Consider the following 15,022-nt stretch of genomic DNA (forward strand, 5'->3'; position numbering starts at 1 on the left):
ATTGATACTAAGATTTTTGTTTCTCCTAGTAGGTTCAATTAACCTTATGCGTTGTAATACTTAAGGTGTCAATCCAAATGGGATGATGCTAGTCACTCAAGATGCAATCAAGCAATCACAAGTTAAGCCAATTCAAGAGAGAGTTTTTCTAACAATCCTAGAACGGTCAAAATACAAAATGAAATGAATTACAAAAACAGAAACGAAAATGTATGACAAGAAGCAAGCAAGAATGAGAGAAACTGAGAACGATTCTAAGCATGAACAAACGAAACAGTTCCGGGAATGTAATAANACCAATGCAAGTCAGTATTCGGAATGATAATTGTAACAGAACTTAATCTTGCAAAACTTGAAATCTTAAATGTAGCAAAAAGAATCCCAAATGGCAACGGCGCCAAATTGATACTAAGATTTTTGTTTCTCCTAGTAGGTTCAATTAACCTTATGCGTTGTAATACTTAAGGTGTCAATCCAAATGGGATGATGCTAGTCACTCAAGATGCAATCAAGCAATCACAAGTTAAGCCAATTCAAGAGAGAGTTTTTCTAACAATCCTAGAATGGTCAAAATACAAAATGAAATGAATTACAGAAACAGAAACGAAAATGTATGACAAGAAGCAAGCAAGAATGAGAGAAACTGAGAACGATTCTAAGCATGAACAAACGAAACAGTTCCGGGAATGTAATAAAAATCAGAAAGAAAGAAGTCCTAAGGATGGGAGTAATTGATGTCGGTGGAGTATCCTAGTCTATAGCGTGTTTAACATGTCACAAGCAAACCATCCCTAAATAATGAGCATCACTTCTTAGCTAATCCAATCTCTTGACAAAAGCTACTCAAACTCAACCACTTCCAATCCTAGCTCTCGCTAGAGAAACATGATCAAGCATGGCATGAAAAACAAGTTCATTCACGTCAACAAACATCCTAGACAACTAATCTCTTAGGCTAGGAACGTAAGTCTCTGGCACTAGTTGGTCAGACATTTCATCGAACACCTTTTGGGTGCGGAGATGTCTAAAACCTAGTTCCAATTGATCAGAGAGAAACTAGTATTTCTAATTCTAGTCCAGAAGGGAGTCATACAATCAAAGCTTAAACACTCTACATCCTAAGATCCTCCACCTAATCTATCCCATCCTCAAGAACTACTACACTACTCAGATCCGAAATTCATCATCAAGCATGCAAACACATAAATCATTGAATCAAGCATCATTAGGTGGATAAAAATAAGGTGAACAACTTTGTAAAAGGAATCAGATGCAAAATCTCAATAATCTCAAAGATATCGGAAATACAAGTCTCAGAACGTTTTTTGGAGGCTAGGTAAACCTTAAGAACAAAACGAGATAAAAACTAAGATATCCAAAACAAGACTTAACAAAATGTATTTATAGTAAAAAACATGTAAATCCCTAAAACTTAAAACGACAAGGTGAAGCGTCGGTTTGGGAATCTCCTGAAGCGCATAAGACGGAACGTCTTCCTGACATGTGCGGTCGAGTCGTGTGTCGTCTCTCCCTAGAGTGAGGTCGAGTGGAATGAGTAGGAGTGGCTCCAGTGGTGTGAGTGAAAATGGCTCGAGCATGGTCTGTGAAAGTGGCTCGAGCTGGGTGTATACGTATCCACTAAAACGATGATAACTCTTGAACCACACCTCCGATTGGCTTGAAATAAACGGCATTGGAAAGATGACTCAATTCTCTACAACTTTCATGAAGACGTCAAAAGCTGAATCCCTAGACCGGTGGCTCGAGTGATGGCTCGATTGTGGAAGCGAGGAGTAGCCCGATTGTAGAACTGAGGAGGGCTCGACTGTGGAAGTGAGGAGCATGGCTCGGTTGTAGAAGTGAGGAGCGCTCGAATGTGGAAGTGAGGAGCATGGCTCGGTTGTAGAAGTGAGGAGCAGCCCGATTGTAGAACTGAGGAGGGCTCGGTTTAGGAAGTGAGGAGCATGGCTCGGTTGAGGGAGTGAGGAGCATGGCTCGGTTTAGGAAGTGAGGAGGGCTCGGTTTAGGAAGTGAGGAGCGCTCGATTGTGTAAGTGAGGAGCAGCTCGATTGTGTGCGCTTCCAACGTCTCCTAAACACCTGAAAAACTCCGAAATGCGCAATGTATGCAAGAATGATGCAGAAACTTCCTAAACATGCAAAATGTACGAAAGAGGTTCTAAAATGATGCAAAACAACTAGTTGTCCTAGCTAAAGGCATGACAAATACAGGTTAAGGAGATGCAAAATACAGACATATCAAATTTCCTAAAACTAAATTGGAAAACTAACTTATTAAATAATTCCTAAACTCAAATATGTATATTTAGCTTTTCCCCTAAATATACTTGACTTTAGCCTCAAGCTAATTCAAGCTTAACCAACATTCTCCTCCTTAAGCTTGAAATCTTGGTTTGACATTTCTTGAACTCCAATGAGATCTCTCATCTCTTTGAATTTAGTCCTTCCAAGTGCTTTAATCAATATGTCAGCCTTCTGCTCATTTCCTGGGATATGCTCAACTTCAATTTGCTCATTCTCAACACACTCTCGTATGAAATGGAATCTCCGATGAATGTGTTTACTACGTCGATGAAACACAGGATTTTTGGTGAGGGCAATGGCGGATTTGTTATCAACTCGTATTGTCACTTTTGCACAGACAGCTCCAATGATCTCGGCAAGAAGTTCTTGTAGCCAAATAGCTTGTTTAGCAGCTTCAGTGGCTGCCATAAACTCCGCTTCATACGAAGATAGTGCCACAACTTGTTGTTTTTGTAAGCTCCAAGTGATCGGACACTCATTGAGATAGAATACATGTCCACCCGTACTCTTCCCATCGTCTTTATCAACACTATGGCTACTATCACTATAGCCTACCAAACCCGAAACCATACCTTGTTTAAAAAAGAGACCATGAGAGAGTGTACCTCGGAGATACCTGAGAACTTGTTTTAGCGCAGCACCATGTGACTCTCTTGGCTCATGCATGTATCTACTCAACATACCAACACTGTACGCAAGATCAGGCCGTGTATGAAGTAAGTATCTGAGGCACCCTATGTTTCTCCTGTAGCTCTGTTCATCAACTCGTTTTTCATCTTCTGCCTTTGACAGTTCCAAACCGGAGATCATTGGTGTAAGAGTCGGGTTGCAGTCTCCCATTCCAGCTTCTTCTAGGATTTTCTTTGCATACCTTTCTTGTTTTAAAGTGATCCCATCCTCTTCTTGAATGACTTCAATACCCAGATAGTAAGTAAGTGTTCCCAAATCGCTCATCTCAAACCTCTCTGCCATATTCCTTTTGAAGTCGAGTATTGGTCCTATGCTTGAACCCGTAACAAGTAAATCATCTACATAGACGACCACGATTAGAATACACTTATCCTGACGTTTCTGGTATAGGGAAGGTTCCTTGGAGCATCTCTCGAAGCCTAATTCCTTCAAAATCATGTTTAACTTTGTGTTCCAAGCCCGAGGTGCTTGCCTTAGTCCGTAGAGTGACTTATGTAGCTTATAGACCTTCTCTTCGCTTCCCTTTGTTACAAAACCTTCTTGCTGTGTAACATATACCTCTTCTTTCAATTCTCCATGAAGGAACACAGTCTTTACGTCAAGGTGATGTACTTCCCATCCGTTTAATGCAGACAAGGCGAGAATAAACCTGATTGTTTCAATGCGTGCGACAGGTGCAAAGACTTCGTCGAAGTCTATGCCGTGTTTCTGAACATACCCCTTAGCTACAAGCCTTGCTTTGTGTTTGTTTATGGTGCCATCAGAGTTGCGTTTGATTTTGAAAACCCACTTCAAGCCAATTGGCTTTACTCCGATTGGGAGATCGACAAAGCTCCAAGTTCTATTCCTTTCTATTGATGAAATTTCTTCCTTGCACGCATCTCTCCACTCCTTGATCTCGTTTGCTTCCTTGAAGTTCCAAGGCTCTTCATTGATAAGCAGCAAGAGATGTTCTCCTTCTATTTCTGCTAACATGAGATAGTCGTTCAAGTAGCTTGGTCTGTTACTCTGTCTTGTCGATCGCCTCACAACTGGTTCAAGCTGGTTAACTGGTTCAAACTGATTCTCTGATTCTGGTTCGATCACATCGTTTTCCTCTTCCTCTTCCTCTTCTTCGACACCTTCTTCATCATTGCTTACTCTGTTTTCCCCTATTGTTTCGTTTTCTGCATTGTTTCTGATTCCATGATTGCCAAATTCTCCAAGATTGATGGTAAACATTCCTGGTTCTTCATTGGATTCAGAGTTTGAAACGTTCCACTTCCAACTTTTATTCTCAACAAACAACACGTCTCTACTAACCACAATTTTACGAGATATCGGATCTAAGAGTCGATAAGCTTTTGAGCCAGGCTCTGTTCCGAGATTGACGAGTGCCTTTGATCTGTCATCTAGCTTCCTCAGATGTGGTGCTTCAATCTTTGCGTAGCTGACACATCCAAACACTCTTAGATGCTCTACATTAGGCTTTTTGTTCTTAAGAGACTCGTATGGTGTTTGATAGTCCAAAGCTCTTGTCCCTACTCTGTTTATAAGATATGTAGCATGTCTTATGGCTTCTCCCCATAGATAATTTGGCATCTCCATATGCTTTAGAATGCTTCTCGTCATCTCTAACAAAGTTCTGTTTCTCCTCTCGACGACTCCATTTTGTTGAGGTGTATATGGAGCAGTAAGTTGTCTGGCAATTCCTTTTTTTTCACAGAATGTGTGGAATTCTTGAGACACAAATTCTCCTCCTCTATCTGTCCTCAAGGTCTTGATTTTAGTTCCAGTCTCTCGTTCAACCAATGCCTTGAACCCTTTGAATTTCTCAAATGCTTCGCTCTTTTCCTTTAGAAGTATTGTCCACATATAGCGAGAATGGTCATCAATCAACACAAATATATATCGCTTGTTTGCAGCCGTAGAGGGTGAGATGGGTCCACAAAGATCCCCATGTATGAGCTCCAATGCTTGTGATGCGCGGTAAGAGGTTGCCTTAGGAAACGACTGCCTTGTTTGCTTGCCCAATAAACATGACAAGCATGTTTCTTTTCTTATCGAAGCATTCGATATTCCAGTGACCAGCTGCTTTGTTACCATCGTTTTTATTGTTTCAAAGTTGATGTGTCCTAATCGAGCATGCCACATTGCAGATTCGCTTAGCCTCTCAAGTTGTAGACATCTTGTATTCTCGATTTCCATATCAACTTTGTATAACCTGTTTCTTGATCTTTTTGCTTTCACCAATAAGTTCCCTTCACGATCATGTAGCGTTAGGTGATCCTCCTTCATTCTAACATTACACCCTGACTCAGTGGCTTGTCCCAAGCTTATGATATTGCTTTTGAGGTTTGGTATGTAGTAGACATCAGCTAGTATCTTCTTCTCTCCTCCTTTGGTTATAAACAAAATTGATCCTTTTTCTTTAATATCAATACACGAGTCATCACCTAATCTGACTTTTCCTGTGACTGACTCATCAATTTTGTTGAACCAAGCTTGATTCCCTGTCATGTGATTACTAGCGCCATTATCAAGATACCAAGACTTCTCCGAGCAAGCTTCGAATACCTTTGGCTGCACATTATTCTCGTTGAGGTATACTACTTCATGAACCATAAGCGACTCTGCTTCTTGAGTTTCTTCCTCTCCGTTATCTTGTATTTCTTGGAGCTTAATGAGTTTAAGAAGCCGATCTGGGCATTCAGAGGCATAGTGGCCTTGTTTATCGCATCGATAGCACATGATTTTGGACTTGTCTCGTTGTTGATATCCATATCTTCCTCTGCCTCTTCCACGACCACGGCCTTGTCCTCTTCCTCTAACTCCTTCTTGAGACTGTTGTGCGTATGTGTTAACATACATAAGCTTTCTTTGATCGTCTTGAGATTCTTCCTCATCATAGATTCTCTCTTCATAGGTCTTTAATCTCCCAACTATGTCTTCAAAAGAAGTTGTTTTAAGATCGAGGACTTGTTCAAGAGATGCGATGATGTGAATATATTTCTTCCTTGGTAAGCTCTTGAGAAACTTCTTGACAATCTTTGTTTCTTCAATAGTTTCCCCTAATGATGCAGACTTTGTAGAGATTTCAGAAAGTTTCCCAACAAACTCATCAATGGTATCACCTTCTTTCATCTTTAGTCTATCAAATTCAGCCATAAGAGTCTGCAGTCTTGCTTCACGTACTCTGTCTGCACCTAGGTTCCTTGCTTTAATCGCATCGCACACACCTTTAGCAGTAACTTGTTTTCCAACTTGTAGAATTGGAGATTCGGGAATTGACTGAAACAACAGAGCTCGAGTCAAGTCGTTCTTCTCCACATCATTAGTTCCAAGTTCGATTGTTTCCCAAGCTTTGTGCACACGTAACATAGCCTCCATCCTCATAGCCCACACGGTGTAATTTGTGCTATTCAACATCGGACATTGAACTGCAGTAGCTCCTCCTTCTTTTGGTCTTGCTGCAACGATCTCGCTCATCTTCGCAAATTAGTCTCTTCTTTCTTACGTCCCCTTCCTCTTGATTTGTTAGATCTTAAGCTCTGATACCAAATCTAGTTTTGAAAGAAAGTTTAAGAACACAAATAAAGAATAACTCTCTTTATTAATACCAAAGAAAATAACTCAAAACTTTGGTCTCTCAAACTCTCAATCTCTCACAAAAAACTCATAAGGGATGCAACACCCTACAACTCTTTATATAGATAAACACTCTTGGTTAATTTCCTAAAACCAAATTGGAAAACTAACTTATTAAATAATTCCTAAACTCAAATATGTATATTTAGCTTTTCTCCTAAATATACTTTACTTTAGCCTCAAGCTAATTCAAGCTTAACCAACATTCGACACATTTCGTTATGAGGATAACTGGATAAGAGCTTCTTCATCGGACATCAGATATATTATTAGAGTATAGATGAAACTGGTTAATGTTGATTAGAGTTAACCGGATTGTTAACTTCGGTTTAGTAAATGTGATACATATATAAGAAGAGAAAATGTAAATGTACACATGACATTAAGTTGAATGAGAATGAGTTCTTTGATCCTCGTTTCTTAACTAACTTTCTCACTCTCTCGTTCAACTAACATATATATATATATATATATGTGCATATATCGTAGGCTTCTCAATCTTATACGCACTTCCCCAATTTCCATATATCTCACTTTTTCTTACACGACTTGCTTAAAAGCTGAGTGTCTTTTTTAGCTACGATTATGTATCGAAGAGTGCTTTGGTCTACAAGTTATTTCACTTATCAAAATATAAATTGCTATAAGTAAGTAATTAATTTATATATTAACTAATATTTGACATATGCTGTCATTTCTTCATATAATCCACAACACAAATTCATGATCATTTAGAAATTAATGATTAGCCTCAGCTAGGCACAAATATAACAAACTCTTATTAGTGGTTAATATGTGGCTAAACATATGCATATGGAAAATGCGTGGCTGTACAACAAAATTCAGATATTAATATCGATATAATTGGTTCAATATAAAAAGTAAAAACTTAACTGACAACAACAAAAAAAAAAAATCAATAGTTTTCATTTTAAAAGCACGAATGCTGCGGAATCACAAACTATGAAATACAGTAAGCTACACGATTGCAACAAAAGCTAAAAGACATGAAAGAGTCACACAAAGGGTGAACAAATGTCCTTAAGAGACATGAGACTCTCAATGTGATCCGGAATAGGTTCGAGACAATACATGGGCTCGTTACAAGATCCATAGAAGCGCCTAAATGTATCATATTCAAGTGCTTTGACACTTCGGACACTTTTTCTCACGGGGTCATAATAAAAAGCAGAAATATCCTTAAACCTTAATTTCGTCCGTAGATAAATAAATTCACCGCTATCAGTCGCACCTTTTAACGTAGCACTCCTAAGCAAATCTCTTTGAGGTAGAGGTATAATATTATCTTTATACGACCATTCTTGTTTATCAGCATCCTGCAAAACCCATATCTTGATAAAATCAAAATTATTGCAAACCCATGCTAATTTTCCTTGGTAACTCATTATAGATTCATGAATCAAGTTATCAAGCGTTGATCCAACGACGTCACCAGGTATTTGGAGTGACTTGAACTGTTCAGACCTCACATCAAAACTCATAATGACTATCTCAACGCTCTTACGTGATATATTTGCCTCATAATACACAACTCCGTTGATGGAATACCCAAAACCTTTAAAATAATGTAGAGGGCTATTCTCAGTCACCCTCCACGCTTCTTGACTGCCCAGTGTAAGAATTTGTGGCTTTTGATATGTGTCCCGGCACCCAAGACCTTCTGCCAACGAAAGTAGCTTGTATGTATTCTCCGTAGGATCATATCCTAAAAAGCTTACTACGTACTTAGACATGTCAATAGGCTTGGACAAGGTTACATGCTCTTTCATGGTGGGATTCCAAATTATAACCTCTGTAAAATTTTGGAAAGAGATCAAGCCATGGACAGAGTTTCGATAGTACTCGTATCGACCTTTTATAGGGGGCGTAAAATGAAAACTTTTCACGTCAGAATAAGTTGTGATGGACTTCTCATCAAATGGAAGCGAGCAGAAGATCTGTGTTGTATCGTCTTGGTTAAAGGTGAGAAGAAGTCTTTGGCGAGGAATTGATGATTGTCTAACCGCGAACGAGTTGATGAAATCTTGTTGCGTGGTGATCGACCACCATAGCTTTGATACACATCGGAATCTCAAGATAGATTTTGCAGGCAGTCTCATTAGTATATCCCTCGTTAGATCAACGGGAATATATTTATGATCAGAAAATACTTCATCATCATCGCTTTTGTTGTCGCCATGAAAACTAGTCGATAAAGATTGTGTAGTTGTTCTATGGATTTCTTTTGTCTTTTCTTCCATGGCTCTTGTTTTTAAAACCTTTAATTGATGGTTTCTGTTTTTTGGTTCAGTTTTGCATATATATATATATATATATATATATATATATATATATATATATATATGTCTAGGTTCATATTAATTATTTATATCAGTTTGAATTAATGTAAAGCACAAAAAAAAAAAGTTAATTAGATTTGTGTCTTAAAATATTTAAACTATTGCATATGTATGGTTGGATTTGAACTGAAATGAGGTGATATGGCGTCCTCTCATAGAAACAATTAATAATATAGTATGATATATCATTGTTTTGTGTGTTTATTGTTTATGGTGGTTTTTAAATTATTATTTGCCTCAAATTTTTGTAGGAGATTCTTATACCAAAACACATACTAGCAACTTAATTGTAGCAAACCAGTGGTTAAAAATATCCAAACTATTTAAACAATGCAGATCTGTAAATGGGATAACTCACTTTTTGACATATAGACCCATATATAGGGAAATTTGAAGTCTATGATATGGCAATTTATTAATATTCCTTTTGTTTTCTGTGATATGAATCACATATATGATATATCCAGTAATAAATTAGAAGATCTTTTAAATATTAATATATATTTTTTAAAATTAGTTGATTGTATTCATTAACTGAATGTAGGATTTTTTTTTTTTTTTTTTTTTGTGTGTTCAGCATTTGATAACCACTGGATATATATATATATATATGAAAATTTTAATATATCCTTTTCTTTTTTTCAAATTTTTGTTTTTAATATATCCATAACTCATTTTTATTATATTTTTCTCTACTTTTATCCAACTTGCTATTTATTTAATTTGGTATAGTTATACTTATATCAGACCGGCAACCACATTTAAATATTATATGTTCGAGTTAAAATTAGAATAAATATTCAATGAATCTAAAGATCATTATACCACATACCAATAACTTAAAATTAATAAATCACCACGTCTTATATAAAATAACTTATTACATAATTCGGCCATATATAGTAGTATTCACTATTCAGTCGTATATTAAAAAGGCATTATTATTATTCTTAATTTTGATATAGGTGAATATATCAAATGCGAGTGACGGAAACGGCGATCACGTGGAAGAAACAAGGTTTGTCGATAAGAGTGGTATCGGCTTTAGCTACCTCTGCGTATCGTTTGAAGAGCTTATTTTTCATATCCGAACCGAAGCGATCCTTAATGAACTGGCCAGCAGCGTCTTCAGCCAACTCAGCCCTTTTCTTACCGTATAGTGACGGATCTGCAATCCACGTCATCGGAGTCGCGTTCATGTTGTCGGCTATCTTCAGATTGACCATTTTCTCTATTTGGAAACCACCACAACGATCAATCGCCGCCTTGACCTCCTCCGTACTTCTCAAGTACACTCGGATGTTGAAACCATCTCTTTCTTCACGTCTAAGCCATCCCTTTATATACGCACCAATAAATAAATAAAAAAACGTTATATCTAAAATCCATATGTTAAATTAATAATATACAAGTGACATCATCATGGACTTTTAATTATTGTCTAACCTGGTCTACTAGACGTTGCAATGCTTGATCCATGTAACTTGTGAAAGGATGCTTGAGACTCGAGTCTTTGTCATTGTCACCTAATTGGTTCTTCGACCAGGAAGGTCGACCACCAATCATCATAAACAATGATCCTCCGATCTTGATCTCATTTTTCCGATACTTCAAGAAGTTCAGTAAGTCTTCTTCCGCTTGCTCCGCATATGCCCTCACCACTTGCTGATCGGCCCCTTCTATCCACGCCTTCCCTTTGTTCCAGCCTTCCTCCTTTACTTTCGTCGGTACCTACCATAAAATAATATAATAACCAGTTATAGAATTAATATGGATCTTTTTTTTTTGGTCTAGCAAAGATCTAATTTGTTCGACATTTTTCAATTTTATTTCTGCTGATTAAATTGTTGAATACCTTCGAGAGCCATTCCAAACCTCCGGCAGTGGCCACATGGAGGCTATCCGGCATATGCAGTTGAGAAAAGATCTTTTCGTGAAGTCCATGATAGATGGTGTGAAAATCAAGATCTTTCTTGTCATCGATCAAAATGTCTACCGCCATTGGATCTCCATAAAGTGAACCGTATGCTGACCTCAGCAGTGTACCAACAGTTTTCTCCAGAGCTTTGTCCTTGCCAAAGCTTCCTATCCTCACTTGCTCTCCTGACTCATGCACCTGAGGGAAGCGACTGTAGAACTCCATGGCTGAAGTAAGCATGATTAGTTTCTGGGTAATTTTCTCTGTACTCTTCTAATTAATGATTAAGTGGTGAAACAAGGAAGGATCATGGAACGTATTTATATAGCCGCAGATGCATGCACACACATACATGTGTGCAATTGAAGGTGTTCTATGCGTCATCTACCAATGCTTACTTTTAAGTATATTCGGAATGCCGTAGAGAACCTTAACATCCAATTTCAAAAATGGACAATAGGGGAAAGTTTGAAAATGCTCAAAAACTCTCAATAAGTGGAATTCCACGTAATTTAATTGATGTTATGCAACTTATGTTCCAGCTGTGCCAAATAGATATACATGAATTGATGAAAGAAAAAAATGAGTCTATCCTTGATAATGTACATAAATAACAAGTAATATAATTTTGTAGTATCAGTTTATGAGTGGGCTAATATCACCAACAAATACAACATTGTACATTTGTTATTATGTCATTGCATTTCGTCTACCAGGTACTCATGCATGCTATCCCCACTTACAAGTTACAAAAACGCACACATACAACTTAGGTTTCCAATTCTTGACTTGGGTTTTTTGTTCACCAGTACATATATGTATGTATTGCTTGGGATAATATTCAATCAATCATATATATATATTCATGACCAAATTATATATACACTAGTGTGAAAGTTGAATTTTACTTTTGGTGTGATAAAAAGATATATATCCTTGAAGAAAAAAACAAACACGCACTAGAGATTAGAGATGGGTGGACATTGATTAGGAGCAGTTTTGAAATTATGATCAAAACTTTATCTATAAGTAGAAGTTCCACAGAAACAGTAAGCGTTCATCATGATGAATACGTCCAAATTGACTTTGCATGCATGACGAGTAAGATAATCAGAGAGCAATTACGCAATCACTTAATTATCCATTAAGTAATGGTTTGGTATATCTAATATAATAAAGTAGGGTTACACCCTCTAAGAAGTTCTATCTATCTGCCACGTGGCACTTTTGAACATTTGTTTTATTTTTTAAACATTTTATCTCATTTAAGCCAATTAGTAATGGGCTGTAAATAGTAAATGGGCCACAGAATTTTGACGACTTCTCAAAGAAAAACCGACAGAATCTCTGAATTCCGACTTCTCCTCTTCCTCGTCGTTCTCTCTTCCCCACCCTTCCTCCTTATATGTTCAATTCCACGAGAATTCGAATCAGCAAAATATATTATTGGTTTAATATTTACCATAATATGGTTTATTTTTTTCACTTCAAATGATGAAGAAAAAAACAAAGAAAATCTAGAAAAATGTGTTTTTAAGGAAAATTATTATTATCTTAATATCTTTAAATTATGTTAGCGTTATCTAATTTGATATTTATTTTTAACTTTAAATAGTGAAGAAATAACCAAAACTTTTGTATCTTAAATTTTTTTTTTAACTTATGCAATTTGATATTTATTTTTTAAGTATAATTATATAAATAAATTCAGTTTACAAAAAGTAACAATATATTTACTTTTTAGAAGACACCTGTTAAAAGACGAGATGCTACATGGAAGTTTATAAGAACAAGTTTTTGAATTAATAACCATAATAAATACATTTAATTCTAAAAATTCAAAATCTTAAATGTATGAAAGCAATTAATCTTAAAGAAATTAAAGAGTGAGCAGTTACTATTGTAACGTATGAAGTTTTTAAAAAACATTAATACTCCACAAAATATATTTGTTATAAATAATAGTTTTCTGTTTTCTAAAACTAACCTTAAAAAAAAAACTTTGCTACTCTTTCCAACTTGCATAATAAATAACAACATTTTCAGTATTTCCATCATCCTAATGAGTCACTACAACCAAATTAACACAAATTTTTTTAATAAATATAATAAATATAATCATGTTATCAACAGTGGACATCTCCATCATAGGAACACAAATATAATAGAGACATTGTTTTTTTTGTTTAACAAATATTAAGTTTTACTTACTATATATATATCTCAACATTTATCGTTAAGATTCCTTTATAGTTTTTTTTTGTAAAAAAATTCTTACTTAACTATTGCCAATAAACAAAAGAAAAATTTGATATTCCAAAAAAAACACTTTACTTTACGTAACTTAATTATAAATTCAATTTTTTTGTAGTCCAATTTGTTAAATGTATTATTTCCTACATTTTGGTATTGCACATATCTAATATTTTGCTACAAGTACTTTGTTAAGAAGTTATAAGATAATTTTTACTCTAACTAATATGAAATACAAAATAATCAATTTGAGAAAAAAATATAAACAAATCTCAATATATTAAACTCCATAATAAATTTTCTATATTATTAACTCACGCAACGCGTGGGACTCATTCTAGTATACTATATTATACAGTTCGATAGTATCATCAATAAGAAAACAGTAACTCTCCATCATATAAAATTTTCATTCGTTTTATCATAAAACACGAAATTATTCCAACGGATGCTAACTAAAATCAATAACTAAATATTTTGTAGGGAATATTGTATATATATAATGTACTAGAGAGTAGAGAGAGTCACCCTAATTCCCACCAGGACGTACGTTGTTTAATATTTCAATTGATCACCCTAATTAAAAAAATAATGTTATTCTATAATCTGGTCCATGCAAGAAATGTACATGATTTTGTTGTGATCCAATGTCGATAATAATAACTTATTGCATTTAAATTTTTTTTATGCACAATCAAACATTTTTTTCATAAAGTAGGGTTACACCCTCTAAGAAGTTCTATCTATAATAAAGTAGGGTTACACCCTCTAAGAAGTTCTATCTATCTGCCACGTGGCACTTTTGAACATTTGTTTTATTTTTTAAACATTTTATCTCATGTTTAAGCCAATTAGTAATGGGCTGTAAATAGTAAATGGGCCACAGAATTTTGACGACTTCTCAAAGAAAAACCGACAGAATCTCTGAATTCCGACTTCTCCTCTTCCTCGTCGTTCTCTCTTCCCCACCCTTCCTCCTTATATGTTCAATTCCACGAGAATTCGAATCAGCAAAATATATTATTGGTTTAATATTTACCATAATATGGTTTATTTTTTTCACTTCAAATGATGAAGAAAAAAACAAAGAAAATCTAGAAAAATGTGTTTTTAAGGAAAATTATTATTATCTTAATATCTTTAAATTATGTTAGCGTTATCTAATTTGATATTTATTTTTAACTTTAAATAGTGAAGAAATAACCAAAACTTTTGTATCTTAAATTTTTTTTTTAACTTATGCAATTTGATATTTATTTTTTAAGTATAATTATATAAATAAATTCAGTTTACAAAAAGTAACAATATATTTACTTTTTAGAAGACACCTGTTAAAAGACGAGATGCTACATGGAAGTTTATAAGAACAAGTTTTTGAATTAATAACCATAATAAATACATTTAATTCTAAAAATTCAAAATCTTAAATGTATGAAAGCAATTAATCTTAAAGAAATTAAAGAGTGAGCAGTTACTATTGTAACGTATGAAGTTTTTAAAAAACATTAATACTCCACAAAATATATTTGTTATAAATAATAGTTTTTCTGTTTTCTAAAACTAACCTTAAAAAAAAAACTTTGCTACTCTTTCCAACTTGCATAATAAATAACAACATTTTCAGTATTTCCATCATCCTAATGAGTCACTACAACCAAATTAACACAAATTTTTTTAATAAATATAATAAATATAATCATGTTATCAACAGTGGACATCTCCATCATAGGAACACAAATATAATAGAGACATTGTTTTTTTTGTTTAACAAATATTAAGTTTTACTTACTATATATATATCTCAACATTTATCGTTAAGATTCCTTTATAGTTTTTTTTTGTAAAAAAAT

The 15,022-nt window shown here is 35.0% G+C and overlaps 2 protein-coding genes across 2 annotated transcripts; both read right to left on the reverse strand.

Moving 5' to 3' along the window:
- Positions 7,576 to 8,902, reverse strand: LOC104733280 (putative F-box protein At4g21240). The gene has a single exon (XM_010452870.2). It carries the CDS (start codon positions 8,900 to 8,902, stop codon positions 7,658 to 7,660), a length of 1,245 nt encoding a protein of 414 aa, XP_010451172.1. The 3' UTR covers positions 7,576 to 7,657.
- On the reverse strand, positions 9,837 to 11,219 carry LOC104730760 (gibberellic acid methyltransferase 1-like). The gene is made up of 3 exons (XM_010449965.2): positions 10,857 to 11,219; positions 10,448 to 10,732; positions 9,837 to 10,338 (listed from the first exon to the last, which is right to left on the reverse strand). Exons 1-3 carry the CDS (start codon positions 11,157 to 11,159, stop codon positions 9,976 to 9,978), a joined length of 951 nt encoding a protein of 316 aa, XP_010448267.1. The 5' UTR covers positions 11,160 to 11,219; the 3' UTR covers positions 9,837 to 9,975.

Source organism: Camelina sativa, chromosome 12, assembly GCF_000633955.1.
Source record: "Camelina sativa cultivar DH55 chromosome 12, Cs, whole genome shotgun sequence".
Lineage (NCBI taxonomy): Eukaryota > Viridiplantae > Streptophyta > Magnoliopsida > Brassicales > Brassicaceae > Camelina > Camelina sativa.

What these genes read in the sequence shown, in the direction of transcription:
- LOC104733280 (XM_010452870.2), bottom strand. Translation starts at nt 8,902, where the DNA reads ATGGAAGAAAAGACAAAAGAAATCCATAGAACAACTACACAATCTTTA.
- LOC104730760 (XM_010449965.2), bottom strand. Translation starts at nt 11,159, where the DNA reads ATGCTTACTTCAGCCATGGAGTTCTACAGTCGCTTCCCTCAGGTGCAT. An exon ending in GTTTGGAATGGCTCTCGAAG is followed by an intron (nt 10,733 to 10,856) that starts GTATTCAACAAT and finishes ATTTTATGGTAG; the next exon opens with GTACCGACGAAAGTAAAGGA. An exon ending in TGCAACGTCTAGTAGACCAG is followed by an intron (nt 10,339 to 10,447) that starts GTTAGACAATAA and finishes GCGTATATAAAG; the next exon opens with GGATGGCTTAGACGTGAAGA.